The 20,443-nt window shown below is 42.0% G+C and overlaps 1 protein-coding gene across 1 annotated transcript; it reads left to right on the forward strand.

The window, feature by feature from the left end:
- Window positions 1-1,036: 1,036 nt before the first annotated feature.
- LOC135517721 (uncharacterized) lies at window positions 1,037-16,557 on the forward strand. Its single transcript, XM_064942277.1, has 10 exons — window positions 1,037-1,137; window positions 5,576-5,651; window positions 6,252-6,492; window positions 6,841-7,232; window positions 7,505-12,891; window positions 12,986-13,202; window positions 13,428-13,669; window positions 13,892-14,161; window positions 14,451-14,557; window positions 15,510-16,557. The coding sequence occupies exons 2-10, from the start codon at window positions 5,586-5,588 to the stop codon at window positions 15,725-15,727; spliced, it is 7,140 nt and encodes a 2,379-aa protein (XP_064798349.1). The 5' UTR covers window positions 1,037-1,137; window positions 5,576-5,585; the 3' UTR covers window positions 15,728-16,557.
- The last annotated feature ends 3,886 nt before the right edge of the window (window positions 16,558-20,443 follow it).

The raw sequence follows: 20,443 nt of genomic DNA on the forward strand, positions 1-20,443 counted from the left end.
GCACATTTCTCTCTGCCACCAAGATGGGGCCACTAAAATGTTTTGCCAATGAAATGTGGGCAACCAAATCTTGCTTAGGGCCCCCAAAAAGCTAGATATGGCCCTGTTTGCATCCAAAGTTGTGTCTATGAATCTGAGTGGTTACATTTGTCAAGCCCTGTCCCTCAACTGTTACTGAAACAGTGGCAGGGAGAGAGCTTTCTTATTGTTTGAACTGCTGACAATTTATACCTGCCACGCGGGAGCTCGGGGTTTGATTCCCGGCCAATGCAAAAGATTTATGGCAGCAGCAGGTGGTCTAGTGGTTAGAGTGTTGGGCCAGTAACCGAAAGGTTTCTGGGTTGAATCCCTGAGCTGACAAGGTAAAAATCTGTTGTTCTGAACAAGGCAGTTAACCCACTGCTCCCCAGTAGGCCTTCATTGCAAATAAGACATTTCTTCCTAACTGAATCACCAGGTTAAATACATTTTCTTAAATATATTAACAGAGTGGGTTATTTAAAAAACAGCTTTTCATTTGAGGCCACAACCCATGTTCACGTCGCCTGTGTTTTACACCACAAAGTTACATCACGGTGCTAAAGTGTCTTTCTGGCCCGTTTACTTTAAGCACGTCGTGTGGTTAAGCGCCCTTTCACAGAAGTGTAGTGCAGTCTTGTATTAGGTATCTTTAGAAATAATAAAACTAGTTCTCCAATTGTTTAAACGTAATATTGATTACACCGAACGTATCACAATTTCTCACTCTTTCTTTCATCACCAACACATCATGTTGAAATGTCTCAATTGACCAAAATGTCTGTTTACATGATCTTTTACAACCTCTAATAAACCGTTCTCCTTAAAACGCATATACTGTAGGGTGAGAGCAAGAGGGCATAAACAGCTGTAAAAAATACAGTAATCTCTCCTCATCAAATATATGGGGAAAGTAAAACAAGGATGCTGGTTTTTGAAGTGTGAAAGTGAAACCATTGTGGCTATTGGCTGTGTCAGGTCAAGATCAGCTTCTGAAAAAAGTACATAAAAAGCTGTTCAGTGTCTCAAAGTTCACTGTGTTAGAGGTGTTTTTAGTCCTTATTGTCACCTTCTCAGAGTGCTGACTGAACACAGAGAAGAGGGAAGGCAGAGGAAAAGGTTAGTTCAAATCTTGTTCACTGTGTAGACTATTCTACATAGTACAACTCATTTTTTAGGCTTTGATTTATGTTGAAAACTAACTGGATGAAACGGGATTGTTTTCAATGGGCTATTTATGTGTAGGGTGATATATGCATGAGTGGGACACTTTTTGGTAGATGATTATGTACACAATCAAAATCAGTCTACCCCTACTGAAGTGATGCTTATTTCATTAAGGTCTTATCTCAAATCAAATGTTAATAGTCACATGCGCCGAATACAACTGGTGTAGACCTTACAGGGAAATGCTTACTTACGAGACCCTAACCAACAATGCAGTTTCAAAAAAGGGTCATTTGGGCATTTTTATGATGAAACAAGTTGATCATGTATTGTGTACAACCACTAAAACAACATCAGACCCATACTTTTGCTAAAGCAAGGCTTTAAGTTGTAGTGGGACACTTAAGTAGATGAAGTGGGACACTATTTTCTCATTAGAAATACATTAGTGTCCCACTTCACCTGGCACTTGTAACTTTGTTGACGGTTGTATATAACACACTCTGTTTTTAGCAGTTTGTGTTAATGACCTTGTACTAAACCATCTCCATACTATTGGGAAATGTATTTGGGGACATTCCAAGGTCTGGGTGAAAACCTAACTAAAGGAGTCTGCACAGCTTTTACTTGACCCTGAAACACCTCTATTATTCCCCAAATGCCCCTTTCATATATTCAGCCTCCTTTCTTTCCTCAGTTTCTTACACTGAACAAAAATATGAACACAACATGTAAAGTGTTGGTCCCATGTTTCATTAGCTGAAATACAATATTCCAGAAATTTTCCACATGCACAAAAAATATATTTCTCTCAAATTTTGTTAACAAATTTGTTTACTTCCCTGTTAGTGAGCATTTCTACTTTGCCGAGATAATCCATTCACCAGATAAGTGTGGCGTATCAAGAACCTGATTAAACAGCTTGATCATTACACAGGTGCACCTTTTGCTGGGGACATTAAAGGGTCACTCTAAAATGTGCAGTTTTGTCACACAACACAATGCCACAGATGTGTCAAGTTTTGAGGGAGTGTGTAACTGGCATGCTGACTGCAGGAATGTCCACCAGAGCTTTTGCCAGAGAATTTAATGTTCACTTCTGTACCATAAGCCGCCTCCAACATTGCAGTACGTCCAACCGGCCTCACAACCGCAGACCACATGTATGGAGTTGTGTGGGCAAGCGGTTTGCTGATGTCAACATTGTGACCAGAGTGCCCAATGGTGGCGGTGGGGTTATGGTATTGGCAGACAAAAGTTACGGACAACAAGCGCACCCAATGGTAATTTGAATGCAGAGAGATACGTGACAAGATCCTGAGGCCCATTGTTGCACCATTCATCTGCTGCCATCACCTCATGTTTCAGTATGATAATGCATGGCCCCATGTCACAAGAATCTGTACACAATTCCTGGAAGCAGAAAATGTGCCAGTTCATCCATGGCCTGCTTACTCTGTATTCCTAGTCATGTGAAATCCATAGATTAGGGCCTGGTGAATTGATTTCAATTGACTGATATCCTGAACTGTACTTTTTGAAATTGTGGCATGTTGCATTTATATTTTTGTTCAGTGTACATGTCAGTGAGTAGGCTACAGTTACATGCACACAATAATGCGATTATTGTGGATAGTCAGATTAATATAGTAGTTCGATTAAAACGTTTACATGCATATTGCAAGAAGAACGATTTACATGGACACATCTGAAAGCAGGCAAACTGATGGCACTCAGATAACAGCCGAAAATTACCAATCAAAATAAACGTTCTACCACCGAAAACATGTTATTTTTGGGAAGCATATTTGATTCTGAGTTCGGACATATAACGTTTGCATGTGAAAACTACTTCAGTTGTTCCGAACTCTTCACTTGCACTAAAAAGGAGGCATGCTCGGCTGGTGCAAGCGCAGATTAAACACATCACTGGAACGCCGCATAAAGTGTTTACATTGGTGGTGCGCAGGTGAGCAAACTGTACACGTCCGCAATTAATAATAACACATCCGCAACTGCCTGACTATATGTGATGAAGTGACAATCTGAGGCCCGACCCTAACCCACTAATACGGAAAATGCCTGTAGGCTATAGTCAGAGATGGCAGAACGATTTTATGCCTGATGTAGATGTTTCTCTATAATTTCCGACATTTTGGTAGACTATTTGTTAGTTAACTTGTCTATAATTAGATACATGCAGCTTCTCTTCTTCTGTCAATATGTGTTGCCCTGGAAGACTAAATAAACCCTTGCTCACCAGAATAATGTCACAAATCGATGGAATGAATGCTTCAATCTAGTCTATTGGTAAAGGGCTCTGTTATTGCTGCTACTTTCGCGGATCAAAGACGTTTAGGGATCGGGAAAAAATGCAATACATCTAAAAAAGTTATCTGTTGGACCAGTCTTATGGAAATAGTCTGGTTACATAAGACAGATGGTTTTACTTAAGGTAAAAACAAAAGTTGTTGTTTGAATTTCATCCTGAACAACTTGAGCATTTTAGCTAATATGCAACTTTTCAATTAGCCTACTTACTACTTTTTAGCTACTTTGCAACTACTTAGCATGTTAGCTAACCCTTCCCCTAACCTAACCCTTTTAACTAACCCTGATACTTTTTCAAAATTCGTAACATATTGTATGTTTTTCAAATTCTTAATATATTGTAGCCTATATTTTTCAAATGTGTAACATGTACATTGCATTTGGAAACCTGCGCGAAAGTACTTTGACCTTTTCCACATTTTGTTAAATTACAGCGTTATTTTAAAATTGATTAAATATTTTGTTTCTTCATCAATCTACAAAGAATGACAAAGCTTAAACACATTTCTAAAAACCTGTTTTTGCTATGTTATTATGGGGTATTGTGTGTAACCCGCCCGCCTAGAAATAATTTGTACAAGAATGATACAGTTATGGATTTTTTTAGGTAGCCTATTGTTTTGTCCTTATCCAACCCGCCCGCCACGCACCCGTGCTTCATCCACACAATATCTAATGACCTTAAACTCATCTACGGGTTATGAGGCAACCCGCGCATCACTAGTTTACATGTCCTAAAAATTCTAAAGATCACTCAGAAAACCAGGTGTTTTAAGCTTACTTGATTTTGACCTTACCCTGATTAAGATAAACAGAGTAAGGTGTTTAGGCCTACATGACTATTGCATAATCTGCCTTCTGCAATAACCAGTTTAGCCTAATATCGAATTATTACAGTGCAAATACATTTCCCCATTGTCCTTCCTTTCCCTCCCCTTTTTATTTCCCTTTAATTCCTTCCACTCATCCTATGCGGTTTATGTGCTTGGTCTATTTAGCAGTTAGACTAGATTTTGAGATATTATGAACAACTACAACAACATATTCCAATGTACTTTACAATATCTAATGAAGGAATTTACATTTTAAATGATTAAAGGTTTATTTTGTGCATAGTTAAAAAAGGTACCTGTTCCACTACTCAAACTCCATTCACAGGAAGTGGGACAGTAATATAAATCTCATTTTCATAAAATATAAAAGCTGTTTACATGACTGGTTATTATGTTTCAAATCATTATTCATTTTAACACCAAAAGCTAGATTGTTCAATGATAATAATTGACAGAATGACAAACTTATCATTCTAGCGCAAGGTATCATAGTATGGCAGGTTTTTTTGTTTTCAACGGGTCACCTGATCTAGGAAACCTGACCACACAAGCTAAAGTGAGGTAACGCTGACACCAAAAATGTTTTATGCACAGGACACAAGCAGAACCAACCCAATAATATTTATTGTGATTGGCTTGCAAAGTTAATATAGTACAGCACCCTCACACACAAATGTCCCACTACATCTGATGTCCCACTAATGCTGACTTCACCACAAGTTATCAAATAGGCCAATACATACACATACTTGTCATGTTTGTTAAAATGTTATCAACTATTAGCAATATTAAATGTCATGCTATTAGATATACTGTATATCATCATTATATATCATAGTTATTTAAAAACAGCATTTTCAAGAAAACATTTATTGCTACTTTGTTTGACATGTTTATGCCCCAAAAGTGATGCTTGCGGAGACTGCGGGGAGCTACACAAGTTGGATAGTTCATGTTTTCTATAAGAGAATTGTTGTACTTTTCAAAATAATCCCGTCGATAACCACGGTAAATTATGAATAAATAAATACAACTTTTATTAATAAGAATGAATAAACAATGAATAAGTAGGAATAGTAAAAGTTCTGCATTGTGTATTTGAAAGTGTTACTTCATATTCTCTGCTAGTATGATAACTTGAGAAAAGGTCCAGTAGATAAATGAACACATTACATTTTAAATTATTCGGTGTAAGACTGGTGTATAAGGCTGTTTTTTCCCAACAGATTCTGAATAATGGGGGCCTCGGTGTCTATAAGGAACCAAACCCCTTACACTTGGCACTACGAACTTGTCGGAGACGTAAGTATCTGAGTCACTGTAAAATCATGATAGTTAAAAATGTAATGTAATGTTGTGACACTTCTGTTGCGAATGGGAAACTTTCTTACAGAGAACAAAATCAATAGAATTTAAATATGGCAAGGTAATTGATAACGGCAGTAATGTAAATTTTCTGAGTGTAAGGTGCTCTGTGAAATACCTGATCATGATATTTATAAACCTAGATTAATGTCTCTTCCCAATGCTGTCATGCCACAAAGGAAGGTAAACATTATGAAGAGCTGAACGAATAATGGCAGTGTTGTTAGAGTTGAATTCTGTTGATGTTGTTAAAATGAATAAAGTCCGCCCATTGTGTATGATAATGCCATTTTGATGAGTATAGACTACCTTTAAGTATTGTGGACTACCTGAAAGTGGCTGTTGGCAGTAAAAGCCAGAGCGCTTATCAATATTGTCCCTGTTTCAAAATGAAAACCGGTGTAATATCAGACCTGGACATTTTATTTTTAGATCAATCTCAAAAATTGTTGAGCATTAAGTTGGATCGCTGAAGATGAATCTTTACACATTTATGAATTTAAAAAATATATCTGGTAATGATTTTCTGTTTTCCAGGGAGGTGGCAGTGGTACGTTGCATGGAATGGGTAGTGTACAACGAAAACTACTCTCAAGGTGGACCATTTGCTACCTACAGTTAAGATATGACAATCACAGTTGGAACTCCTTCTCATATGAGTTCAACAGTCACAAGCAGGACGGAAGTCAAACATTCACTATTATAGAAACCAGTGGCCGTTCACTCATTCAGCTGTTGTGCGACACAGAGTCTAATAGTCCAACATGTCCAAACTATGGTAAGTAAATTCTTACAAATCTGCTGAGCTACATTATCATGTTCAAAATGTTCCTTTTGGAAATAAACCATATACCCTCAATACATCGTATATCAGCAACTAGTATTTGCAACTGAGCCAATTAATGTAAAGACTATTGATTACAGTATACAAATAATATAGTATTGGTTCAGCAAATAGCAGTATTGGCTCAGGGCTGCTATATTTCTTATTGATCGGTATTCTTGTTTGAATAACATTGGCTGTTGGCTACTACGTCTCAAATGCCACCTTATATGTCCACATGGTCTCTGGCCAAACCCTGTGCATTACAAAGGGAATATGGTGTCATTTGTTTTCATCCATCAGGGAAGCAAGAGGAAGACCGTATCCGTCAGCAGCAGGAGGAGATGGAGCGGCGAAGACAGGAGGAGCAACGAAGACGACAGCAGGAGGAGATGGAGCGGCGAAGACAGGAGGAGCAACGAAGACAACAGCAGGAGGAGATGGAGCGGCGAAGACAGGAGGAGCAACGAAGACAACAGCAGGAGGAGAGGAGGCGCCAGGAGCAACTGGAGAGGGAGAGGGCGATCCAGCAAGAAATCGAAAGGGAGAGCGAACTTTCGGGTAAGAAGGTGTCAAAGGGACGAGAAAAGCTAAGACAGAAGCTGAGACTAAAAGGACAACAGTGCCATCACCAGCGTACACAGGTACTACACCAGATGATAGAAGATGACGCTGCAGCAATCAGAAGGGATGAGGTAAGAGATATTTCAAAAATGGTTGTAGAATAGGTTTTATTTCGCATGAATGATTTTGTGTTTCACATAAATGTTGTGTTAACTTAATGATAAACATATTATATATTTCTGAAAATACAGTTTCTTCATATTTACATACAGTTGCCAATTTACATGGAACCACCACTAATAGAAAAAGTGTTTCTAGTATGACACATACATCTTTTAGTGCATCTGTACTAACATATTCCTTTTCTTTGCACTTGTTTTGTGTTGGGACCATTTCATTCCAGCCAGGGGACTTGAAAAATAAGTTTGAAGATCTTCTGAAGAAATACGAGATCTCTGAAGACAAAGGCATGCAGGAGGACAAACTTGAAAACCGAATGAAAAATCTTCAGAATGAACTAACCCTTAAATACTTTGGAGAGCCTCAACTGTCGATCTGGTGTCAGTTGACCATAGATCGTGCTATCAGCCAAGGAGAGCAATCGCTCACTGAGCAATTTAGCATCCTCACGGCTGTGACAGAGCTAACGTTGACCAGCGGCTCGGACATAGACAGTAAAGAGGACCAACTACTTGACTGGGACCAGAAGTATGACTTTCTCATCCGTCTTCTTGAACAGCTGTACAGCACAAATCCCACAGTGGCTCAACAACTTGTTCTGAGCATTCTTGATGTGTTCACAGAGGTGTCAGAGAAAAATAAGGGTCTCCTTAGTCAAATTCTCTTCAACATGATCTGGACACCATCAGAAATTCTGCTCTTTTTGCGAGGTGTTTCAGGCATAAACCAAGAGTTAGCAACCACAATCCTTCATACTGTGAGGACAAACAAGCTGGATCTTCTCTCTACTTTCTCTGCCCTGAAAGATAAAGACCCTGTCAACTCTCTACAATGGTATGCTGAGGCAGAAGGGGACAAGGATGCCGACACCATTGTGAATGAAATGCAAAATGAAAAGTACCCAGAGAAAATATTGTCCATAATGAAGGAAATTCTAGGATATATGACAGAGGAACTTCCAAAACATGCAAAGGAGGACTTGGATCAGGTAAAGATAGAGGAAGCAAAGCAGATGATCAAGTCACTGGATTTTACTAACCCTGACCTTGCTGTTCTCAAGGAGGTCCTAATAAGGATGTCTATTGCTGTGCAAGACTGCTCAACCATTTACACTCAAAACGGTAAGAACATAGAAGGCTACTTTCCTAGCATCACTCCGCTGGAATCACTGCTCACTGCTGAGAAAATAGAAGGCTACTTTCCCCGACTCACTCAGTTGGCATCACTGCTCATGCTCCTTCTACCAAAGTTAACAGGGAAAAAAGGTATCCTTCTGGAAATCGGCACAGGTGAAGGAAAATCTTGCATCTTGGCTATGTTTGCCACCATCCAGGCCATCCGTGGCACTAAGGTTGACGTTGTGACCAGTTCTCCAGTCCTTGCTCGCCGAGACCAAGAGGAGTGGAAGAAACTGTATGACATGTTTGGTGTCACATCCTCTGTTGTGCCACCACCACAGATACAGGGAAGCTCCCCTGAAAGCAGGGATAGTATGCTACAGGAGGCTTACAGGAAACAATTAGTTTACGGAACCGTTGGCAGCTTTGCAGCAGACGCTTTGAGGCAGGAATTCGAGAAGGACACCACACGTGGGGAGAGGAGGTTCGACATGGTGATTGTGGATGAAGTGGACTACATGACCTTGGACAATGGAGTTCAGGTGACGTTTCTATCCCACGAGGCAAGTGGCCTGAGGCACCTCGGACAAGTCCTTGCTAGCATATGGGCCATGGTATCTATGTGTCAGCCAATTGAGATGGAAGATACTGGAGAGATTGAGTGGGCAACTGGAATCCAGCATTTTCACAAGGCTGCAAAGTTAGCTGTTATCGGTCCAGCGACATCTAAAGAATTCTCTGAATTTCACATTTTGGAAGCCGGAGTGGAGTTGGGTATCTATTCAGATGAAGATTTTGATATGTTCATGCATGCTCTCGAGAACACAGAGAAAGACGATACAACGGAGAACAGGAGAACTGTTGATACATTCATGGCCAAAGTTGGAATTACTCAACAGTGTGATCTGCTCACCATCATGGAGAAAGCACTGGAGAATGATGTGGCCATTGACTGTTACTCTGTGACAAACAATAAAGCCGTGCTGGTTGAGGAGAAAAAGTTGCACAACAACCCTGATATCCTGGAAATCAAAATGCTTCTCCTCGAGAATGGACGAGCCAGCGAGATCATACCTGAAGACAAACTCATTAAGGCAACAGTCTCTGAGCTGAAGTCTAAAATCAAATATTCTGGCAACTCTCAGTCAAACTCAGAGTTTCTTGTGATCCCCTCTTTCCTTGAGAAGTACCTTGAGAATCGGTTACCAGTCTTTGTGGAAAACGCCCTGAAAGCCATCATGATGACACAAGGCAGAGAGTACATGATTGATCAGACGTTGGAAGCTGTCGGAGACAAGCATCTCTACCATGCTATCATCCCAGTGGACTTCCAGGCCAGTGGAGTGTTGGAGAAGAACAAACGCTGGGGGGACGGCCTGCAGCAGTTTCTGGAGATGAAACACCAGCTGGCAACCACTCCTTTGTCCAATGTGACTAATTACCTTTCAAACTTCCATTACTTTCAAAAGTACCTCAAAGGGAATGGAATATTTGGTGTGTCTGGGACATTAGGGGGTGATGCCGACAAAGATTTCCTTGCAAGGCATTACGAAACAGACAGCTACACAATTCCAGCTCACCGCCACAAGAAGGTTGTTGAGCTTCCAGCAATTCAGGTCAGTGGGCAAGCCCAGTGGATGGAGATCCTCTGTAAGACAGCAAGGAGGGTGGCAGAAAGTGGTCAGGTTGTCTTGGTTGTATGTGAAGATGTCATTACAGCAAACAAGCTTCAGAAGAAAATAGAGAGCGAGAATCCACATCCCTCCGTCACATTATACACAATCAGTGAGAAACACAACATTGAGAGTACCAAATTCAGAGGGGGACATATAATCATAGCCACAAACCTAGGAGGTCGTGGAACTGATATCAAGGTTGATCGGGATGTCAACATACGTGGTGGCCTCTTCGTCCTCCTGACACATTACCCTGGCAGTCGTAGAGTGGAGAAACAGGTGTTTGGAAGAACTGGTCGGAAGGGAAACCCGGGCATGGTCCAGATGATCCTCTGTGGGGATAACCTTGCCCCAGCATACCAGGGCCAGCCTGTGGAGATCATGAGACAATTGAGAGAGGAGTACGAAGTCCAACGCATCAAAGATATGGAGACAGATGAGCTTCTCGAAATAAAAATTAAAGAGGACCTGTTTGGCACGTTTTGTGAATTTCTTGACAAGTTTCATGGCAACTTCACAAAACAGGAGAGAGATGACCTGTCAGGAATGGGGCCGAATGATGTCCCTGAGTGTTTTAAAGAAAAAGGCCCTAAGTTTGATTACCAGCCTGCACTCAATGCTTTGAAAGAAACATGGGCGTTGTGGCTTACCCTTCACGAGGAGCACATCCGTCAGCACGAAGATATCAGTGTTCTTAAAGCAGACCTTCTTGAGCATATCACAAATAGGGGCAACATGCTGCTGAATGGAAAAAGTAAAAACTTCTATGACCACATTAAGCAGGCTACCGGCAGAACAGACTTGCACCTCCGCAACAAAAGTAATTTCGACTATGAAGCAAAGTCCTACTGGAAAGATGTTGAAGAATGTGACCCTTTTTACAGTGCAGTGGCAATGTACAACCAAGCTTTCATCACCATCAACATGGGCAAAGATGGCTACAAAACAGAGGCACGGGAATTGCTGGAAAGGGCAAAGACATCTGTGGATGTTTACTTGTCAGAAACCACAAATACCATGGTTTCTTTTCAGATTGCCACAAGAGGGAACTTTGAACCACATCATGAAGGAGAACACAACTTTCTAAAGCAAATAGATTCCAGGATGAGCATTCACCAAGCTTGGATACGTAACATTGACCTTGCAGTAAATAAACTTAAAGAGCTTGAGGGTGAAGGCACAGCCATAACAGAGGTATCCTCAATGTACAGCCTCTCAGAAAATCAAGACTACATCACAGGAAATGAACTCACGGCCTTGTATGACAATGGCCTGAGCATTGTGTTTGAGGTGAAAAAGAAGCCAGAGTTCTGCTTTGACGCTTTGATCTGTTTCTTCATCGGTATGTGTCAGGTCATTCTTGGAGTTCTGGTTTGTTCCCTGTCGTTTGGCTCTGCAACCCAGATTGGCTTATTTCTCATCTGTGAAGGAGTCTCTGACATGATTGAAGGGATATCTGGCATGATATCGGGCACATTCGATTGGACGCAATGGGCCATCTCCAAAAGCATCAGCATTGTGATATCTCTGCTCTCCGCAGGGTTCAGCGCCATTAAAAAAATTGCCATCACAACATATAAAGTCCTCAATGGTACTAAGAAACTCTCATCTGTTGCAAAGGAAATCATTGGCACGGGAAAACATGTTTTCAAGTCTGCACAGAAAGCAGCAAAGTATACAATTAAGACTGCAATGAAGAAACTGGCATCCCCTACAAACATGAAGATGGCTCTAAAACACGCAACCAAGTATGCATTTCAGGAGGTAGGGAAGCAGGGTGTAAACACAGCAATTAACTATGCCATTGATGCTGGAATTGGGGCCATCTTTAAAACAATTTTAGAAAAAGCTTTCAAAGACATGGTCAATTCAACAGTCAAAAAGAATGCCGAACTAGATCTCAGTCTCACTGAATACATTAGCTCTGCAGTACCTAAAGGAGCTTTGCAGAACCGCAGCAACTATAAGATTGACTCAAAGCTTGAACAACAAACAAAAGATTTAGTTCAAGTTATGACAAAAGAACTTATTCCTGGCCTCATGACTGATGCCACCACATCCCAAGTCAGTGATGTTATCAGCAGACTCTCTGAGGTGTGCAATAATGCAACTGACCTTGTGGCAAAAAGTGGAACACATTTTATTGCAAAAGGAGTTAAAATGAGTGTAGAAATAGCTAAACACACCACAACCTTGGTCAAAATGATTCAGTCTATTCCTACAGAACATGTTATCAATGACATATTTGTCCTCGACTTAAAAAAAGAAATTGAAGAGCAGCAAAGGTATGTGGAGCAGTATGACCAAGATGGCAGACATGATTTACCAGATGTGATTCGCCTGAAGGATGAGTTGCTAAGCTCCATTTCGGAAAGTGTCTCCGAAGCGTTCATAGATGCTTGTGCTGGTCATATGTCCTCTTTTGTGACGGGAACATTCAAGAAGAAGCTCAATGGAGTTACTGGAAAAGTTGTTGACAATGTACTTGGCAGACACAAAACTGGGGCCTTTTTCCAGGACCGGCAGCATAAACATGATATGAAGTCAACCAGTCAGAAGACTGGGAAAGCTCTGTCAGAGACTGAAACAAAAGAACTTCTGGACTATGCAGAGAAGATTGGTGATGTTAATCGACCAGCCTCGGCCCTGGACATTTATGTCCTCACAAACAGTGACCTGCTCCATGGTAAAGGCATCCGGTTCAAAGTGGTGGATCAAGATGGGAAAACGCTCTCAGAGGAGTCCTACCCGGGAACAAACAGCTCAGCCGGCCAAATCACTCTACGGCTGACCAAAGAGCCTGAGAAAAGACACAGGTATTTGTCCTAAACTGTTTGGTAGACCTTCATCAACAATACTGCAAATCTCCCATTAGAACTACAGTGGTGCTCTTTATTTCTCCTCTTTCAGTGAGAAAGGAATCCTCTCTAAAGCAAAAGACAGAATCCAAGGAGTGGAAAGTCCATACAGTGGTCACTTTGACATCATCCAAGATGGCAAAGTAATCCCTGTGCGCTCAGAGAACAAGAACTGCCTGTACCATGCCCTAGCACAGGCAACATCTAACAGGTCTGAGGATGAGATCACGAGTCAAGCTGTGAATCTACGAAACAATGTTAAAGACCAGGTACTGTATGCCTACTCATGTCTACGTATAGTTTAAATAGTTCTTAAACTAAGTAACTTTCTGAAATATGTCATTTTCATCAAATCCGACGAAAGAACACTAGGAAATTAAGATGATTGGTAGATACCAACTGTATGAATAAAATAAATGAATATAACATATTGCATCTTTAACCTTGGTTGTGGAGTAATTGGAGTTATTGATACCTGTTATGTCTTCCCATAGATTAAAGGGAGCCTTCAGGCTTATAGTGAAATGGTTAAAACCCAGAAGGCCTATGATGCACTCGAGAAAAATCATGGAAAATATGCTATAGTTGGAGGGGCCAGGAATAGAAAACGGACGAATGATGGGGAATATGAACAGGATATCAGGCCCATGAAGAATTGTCCTTATAGTTCCTCAGGGATAAATGAGTATGACATAGCCTTTACGTACCACCTTGGATTAGTTGGTCCTTACAAAAGGTATTTTAGCATAATAATTTTTTACATTTTTATATGGGCATTATTCAAATCTACCAATGTTATAATAATGACCCTGCATTGTTTTTATACTTGAATATATTATTAAGACCAGAAATGTATATAATAATTCACAAAGCATTGACATACAAATTGTGTAAATAGATGTGTTTACTTGAATTGTACTTCCATAGTACAACCCTTTCTCTTCTATTCCCTCATCAGCGTCAAAAACACCAAACTTTTCTCTGACAACATGGGGGAAAGAGGCATTGTAGAGGCAGACCATATCCCACCAAAGAATTCCCTGAAGCTGGCGAGAGACCAAAAATCTCAGATGAAAAATCTTCAACAGAAGAATCCAAAGCTTTATGATATGATAAACAGCATCGAATCAGATCAAAATGGAGGGAACCTGCTCACAATGCGGGTTCTCAAACAGCATCACAGGAATGCTCTAACCACTGGAAGGAGTAAGACATCTGACATCTGCAGGTAAATTATCTATTACTATAGATGCAATCCATCCCTTCCCTTTCTCCCTGTGATACACAACCGAGGCTGAAATAAAAACACAGAAACAAACTTAATTTGATATAATTGAAGCAAGGTTTCTGCCTGGTCCTCTTCTTCTTAGACCTTTCAGCCCTTTAATTTAGCTACAATGTAAAAAGTTCCATTCTTGTGGTGTTTACGGAATTTAATACTTACTATCTATGCTGCTTCCCTATTCGTAATGTTCTCAATCTCCTAACAACACTGTGCATGGCCTTGCAACTCATAGGAAGCTGCTGGCGGATACACTTGCACGCGGAGATGTGGAGAAATCACTGAAGTTATCTTTCATCATGGCTCATCCTATTGCTTCCGACCAGCTCAGAGACAAAGCAGGTGATTATTGTCCTTTATACAATGTGTGGGTCTAATCCTGAATGCTAATTGATTAAAACCACATTCCAGCCGATGTCTATTCCACAAGTTACCACCGGCTAAATCTATGATGTTAAAATGACTATTTACTCTGACTGTGCAATCCACTGTCTCATCAGCCCAGCCAGGTCATTTCTAAACTTGATCTCTACTATAAAAGCATCTAGACATTATCTCACATTTCTTTCAGACTAACATTTAGTTTTGAACAGCAGAGATTTGTATTAACCTTGCTGTCTGTCTCTCCCACATTTGCAACGTTGTTTCAATATTCAAATCTCCAGCTGTCCCATGGTAATGAACGTGTCGGGAGTTGGGACGAGATAGACAGGCAGGCAGTGTTTCTCAGCCAGTCAAAATAATGAATCAGCATCTTTTTTTATGGATGTATACAATGAAATGTCAATTTAAAAAAGTCAAATGAAATGCAGCTAGTTTGCAGTCATTCCAGCTTCAGTTTGAAGTGATTGTGTTAGCTGTGTTGTTGGCTAGCTCCTCTGAACAACAGTGTCCTGACGAGTGAGCACATATTCTATGCCAGGCGAAATCGTGCCTCATTATCTCATTGTTATGGATGTATCCAAATTAATGTCACTAGAAAAAAGCTTAAACAAATGCAAATGCGGTTACTTTGCTGTTATTCTGGCTGCACTTTTTGAAGTGACTGTAACTTAGCATTAGTTGTTTAGCTAGCAAGCAAGGGGTAATAATGTTGCCAGCCAGTATTGCAATGGAACATTTAGAACGGTTTGCCGTTCTAAACAACACCCGTGCCAATGTATCCTCCCTCCAAACACCGGCTTCCCGGGCATTATCCCTTAAGTCTGTCGTTCTTATATAGGAAATTCTTCACTAGATTTTTCTAATTTTCACAGAATGTTTTAATATTAATTTGTTTGTGTTTTTATTCTAGGAAAGCCCAATAAACTTACCCTGGGATCCATTGATTTATCTCCTGAAGGAACGGTGTTGTACTATAAAGCTGGCTTCAATCAGATGCTGAATCACCATAGTAAAGAGGGGATCATCGACCAGAATCAGCAGGCGAGGCTGAAGTCCTGGGTGTCCGATAAGAAGTACATGGACCCAGACACCCCAGAGTACAACGACATCCTTGCAGCCATCCAGTAACACAACCTCTATGGAGACATGTTAGGAAAGGGATAAAGTCATACTTTTATATTCAGCAAATGAATATCATGAATTCAGTATAATCATAATGTGAATAATTTCTTGTTGAACCTTAGGTGAATGACAATTTGACCTTTCTACTGCTGCATAATTACTATACTTTTTTGTTTGTGCTTCCACAAGGTAGCCTATGGCTTTTCAAAACAGATACAGTAACTTATGTGCAAGATGCATGAGATATTAGCTTGCTAAAACAACTATAGGTTCTTCACAGTAAACTGCAAATTGACTTTTGATTTTGTTTCATTCAATACTGTGTACTACACTGGGTGCCAAAGTTCATTTCTCAATGTCATAATATTTACTGATGTCATAATATTTCATGTTTGTAGTTTCTTAGTGTTGAATTATATAGCCTACTTTTCATTTTAGTGTAATGATCATGATAACCTTTTAAAATCAAATCAGAATGTATTTGTCGCATGTGCAGAATACAGTGAAATGCTTACCCACAAGCCCTTAACAAACAATGCAGTTTTCAGAAAAAAATAAAAATAAAGAAATATAACAAATAATTAAGGAGCAACAATAAAATAACAGTAGCGAGGCTATGTATTTTATGCTCATCATCAGTGGTTTCACAGTCAAATCATGATCTCATTGGCAGTGTTAATCATGTACTGGATTTCTTTACTATTGGATTATGGATGATTTTGTATTTACTCAATCCAAGGTGGTGTTTTAATCCATTTGAATAAATGTTTGCATTCTCAAAAATATTATCTGTATTTGAAACTATTGATAATAAAGTGATTTAATTTGCAAGACTACTAGCAATGTGCACCTTCGAGTGGATCAATTTTGTCTTTCACATACACGTTGAGCAGATGTTTGTCACGCCTTGGTCTTAGTATTTTGTGTTTTCGTTAATTAGTTGGTCAGGCCAGGGTGTGACATGGGTTTATGTTGTTGTATTTCGTAGTGTTTTTTTTTAGTTATTGGGATTGCGGCTGAGTAGGGGTGTTGCATAGGTTTGGCTGCCTGAGGCGGTTCTCAATCAGAGTCAGGTGATTCTCGTTGTCTCTGATTGGGAACCGTATTTAGGTAGCCTGGGTTTCAATTTGTATTTCGTGGGTGATTGTTCCTGTCTCTGTGTAGTTTCACCAGATAGGCTCGGTCGCATTGGATTTTCTTTTTTTCTTGTTTTGGAAGAGAAGAAAACGAGCGCCATTCTCCTTGCAGAGATGGTGCTAAATACATCAACACGGTCGGTCCCTGGGATTGGGCTGGCCAACACGATTCATTTTGCTTGGAAGGAAAAGGAGTTGGAGCCTTTAGGACGGGAATCTTTTGGAAGGATAATATTGATGGGGAATCTAAAGCTGACGGTGAAGGACGTGTTTTGTTTCCAAAGCAACTCGTTGGAGGGAGCATACGACGTGGCGCTATATACAGAAGAAAAACACGATGATATCCTGAGAAGGGCAAGAGCAGTGGGAGGTGAGAGGCCGATGTGCCACTACGAAATAACAAGCCTGGCGAAGAATAACTTTAGGGTTGTAACTGTCAACATTTACAACCCTTACGTTAAGGACGAAGAGGTGAGGGCTTTTCTGGGGAGATACATGGATAACGTCTCCTCAGCTAGGCACCTCAAAGACTCCCTTGGGTTTTGGAATGGGAGGAGAGGCTTCAGGGCCCTCCTCAGGGAGGACCCAAAGGGACATGGTGGCTACATCCATCCTCCTGCTATGTTCTCCCTTGGGGCTGACAGGGGGACGTTGTTTTATGCACGTCAGCCCCCATTTTGCAGGCGCTGTATGGCCTACGGACACATTTTCGCCTCGTGCAGCATGAGAAAATGCAGATTTTGTGGATCTGAGGATCACGAGGCGAGGGATTGTGACAAGCCTAAGACATGCCATGGGTGTGGGGATGGGGGAAGAAGAGGAGGGGAAGGAAGCACGCCTCATGACAAGAGTACAAGTCCAGAGGGGAAGGCCACAAGGAAGGAAGAGGAGCAAGAAGCGGCGGATGGAAGAGAGAAGGAAACGGAAGGCACGGGAGTAGGAGAACCAGGAAAAGCGGCGGAAGAAGGCAACCGAGTGGAGGAGCATGATAGAGAAGAAAGATAGGGAGGAGTGGTGGAGAAGGAGACGGTGGAAGAGCAAGTGGACTGGGGGGAAAGTGACATGGTGGAAGAGATGAGGGGTATGGTGGAGGAGCTGGCGGGGGGGAGGGTGTTATCTCTCCACTGCCGCCATCACCAAAGAAGAGAATGAAGAGGAGGGTGCGATTGGCCGACAGTGAGGGAGAGGGGATGGCCAAAAAAGTGATGGAGGTGGGAGAAACCTCTGGGTTGCTGCTGGTTTCCCCAGGCTCTCAACTTCATTTGGGTGGGGACACACCTAACAAGACTCAGGACTGGGTACAGGAGGAGGTGGGGAGTTTTTTGTTTGGGGACTCAGCCTCCCCAATGTTTTTCCAAACCAGCTGCAACACTGGGGAGGGGGAGGATTGTGGGGGTAGACCCAGGGTGCAGGGCACCCCGGAGCCAAACACTATTCCTGCATCCTGGGATGGTGTGATGGAGGAAGAGGGGGGGATGTCGGGATTACGGATGGTGTTCTCACCGGTAGATATGGAGCAGGGGAGCATCGGGTGAGTGTCCTGTTTTTGTTTTTGTTTCTGTCTGGGTTCAGAATTTGAGTGTATTACATGTTTTATTTTTTCATGGAGTCTAATTTTACTTTTGTTAGTTTAAATGTAAGGGGTTTAAGAGATATTGTTAAGAGGAGGGCGGTTTTTAGTTATTTGGAGGGTGTGGGGTTTGATTTTTGTTTTTCACAGGAGGTTCACCTGAGGGATGGAGGGGATGTTAGTAGATTTAAGAGGGAGTGGGACCAGGGGGAGTCGGTTTGGGGTGTAGGGGGGTGCACTCATCGGGGGTAGGGATTTTGTGTGGGCACAGGGAGGTAAAAGTGGAGGATTCTTTTGTGGTAATGCAGGGGAGGGTTATAGGGGTGGATGTCACGATAAGGGATTGTAAATTTAGATTAGTGGTGGTGTATGGGTCACAGGTGGTGGCAGACAGGAGGGAGATGGTGGACTGTCTGACGCCCCTGTGTGTCACAAATAGGAAATTAGTGATAGGGGGGGATTTTAATACAGATTTAGGAAGAGGGGGGGATAGCAGTGCAGGCGCCATTGCCAGGCTAATGGCTTGCCATGGTCTGGTAGATGGTGGTATGCACACTACTCCGAAAATGGACGGTCCTACATGGCGTAACTCCAGGGGGGTTGAGCGGAGGCTCGATTATATTTTTGTACCCAGGTCTTTGGGTAAGTTGTCTGGGCGGCTGTTGCCTGTTTTCTTTTCGGATCACGACGGGGTGCTCCTGCAGGTGGGGTCGCCAGTCTGCCTCTTTGGTAGGGGGTACTGGAAGCTAGATCGGGATGTGCTGGAGGAGCAGGCTTTTGTTGACGGGTTTTATGGTTTCTTTAGGAGGCTTTAGGGCCTCCGGTCCATGTGCGAGGGGTGTTAGAGTGGTGGGAATTAGTTAAGGTGAGGATTAGGGCTTTTATAATAGGGTATTGCAAGAGGAAAAAAGGGAGGAGAGGAGGGAGGTGGATCGTATCCAAAAGTTAATTGAACTCGAATACGAGGCAGGCAACCTCGGCGGGTCGTTTGACTGGGAGAGATCCGCAACCCTAAAGGCGCAGCTCAGGGAGTTGCAGGAGCGGAAGGCTCGAGCTTTCCTGGAGCGTGCGCATAGTGGCTTTCTAGAACATAATGAGACTTGTTCTGCTATGTTCTTTAAGTTGGTTAGGGCAAGACAGAGTAGGAAGGTAATGCATGGTGTTAGGGAAGAAAATGGTAGTATAGTTAGAGAACCAGAGGATATGGTCAGGGTGACAACTGATCATTTCCAAGGTTTATTTAAGGAAAGGGAAATAGATGTAGAGCAGGGAAATGTGTTTTTAGAACACTTGTCCAGGCGGTTGCCGGAGGACATTAGAGAAGTGATGGAGGCCCAGATCTCACTAGAAGAGGTTGAGAGCGCTCTTAGGAGGATGGGAAAAGGGAAGGTGCCTGGGATGGATGGGCTGCCGGCTGACTTTTATCTCAAGTTTTGGGGTATACTTGGACCAGTGGTCCTCGAAGTCTTGAAGGCCATACTTGAGACGGGGCTCCCGGGGGGATCAATGGCTGTTGGTGTGCTGTCACTTTTATATAAGAAGGTGGAAGTAACAGACCTTGGCAACTGGCGGCCGTTGACCATGCTGTGTGTAGATTACAAGCTACTTGCAAAGGTTTTAGCAGACCGGTTGCGCACAGCCCTTCCCTACGTCGTTCATGAGGATCAGACGTGCGGGGTAGAGGGCCGCTCTATTAGATGGAACCTACAGTTAATCAGGGACTCCATCGCTTGGGTTGAAGATAGAGGACTGCCTTTTATGGTAGCAGCGCTAGATCAGGCGAAAGCATTCGATCGCGTGAATAGATCCTTTTTATTCAGAGTGTTAGGTCGATTAGGATTTGGGGAGAAGTTTATAGGATGGATTCGTACATTATATGTCGGAGCGGGGTGCCGAGTTAGTGTAAATAGTCACTTGGGTGACGTTTTTGACCTCTCGTCTGGGGTCAGGCAGGGGTGCCCACTCTCGGCTCTCCTCTTCGTTCTGTACATGGAGCCTCTGGGGGCTGCCATTAGG

Source organism: Oncorhynchus masou, chromosome 28 (assembly GCF_036934945.1).
Source record: "Oncorhynchus masou masou isolate Uvic2021 chromosome 28, UVic_Omas_1.1, whole genome shotgun sequence".
NCBI classification, from domain to species: Eukaryota; Metazoa; Chordata; class Actinopteri; order Salmoniformes; family Salmonidae; genus Oncorhynchus; species Oncorhynchus masou.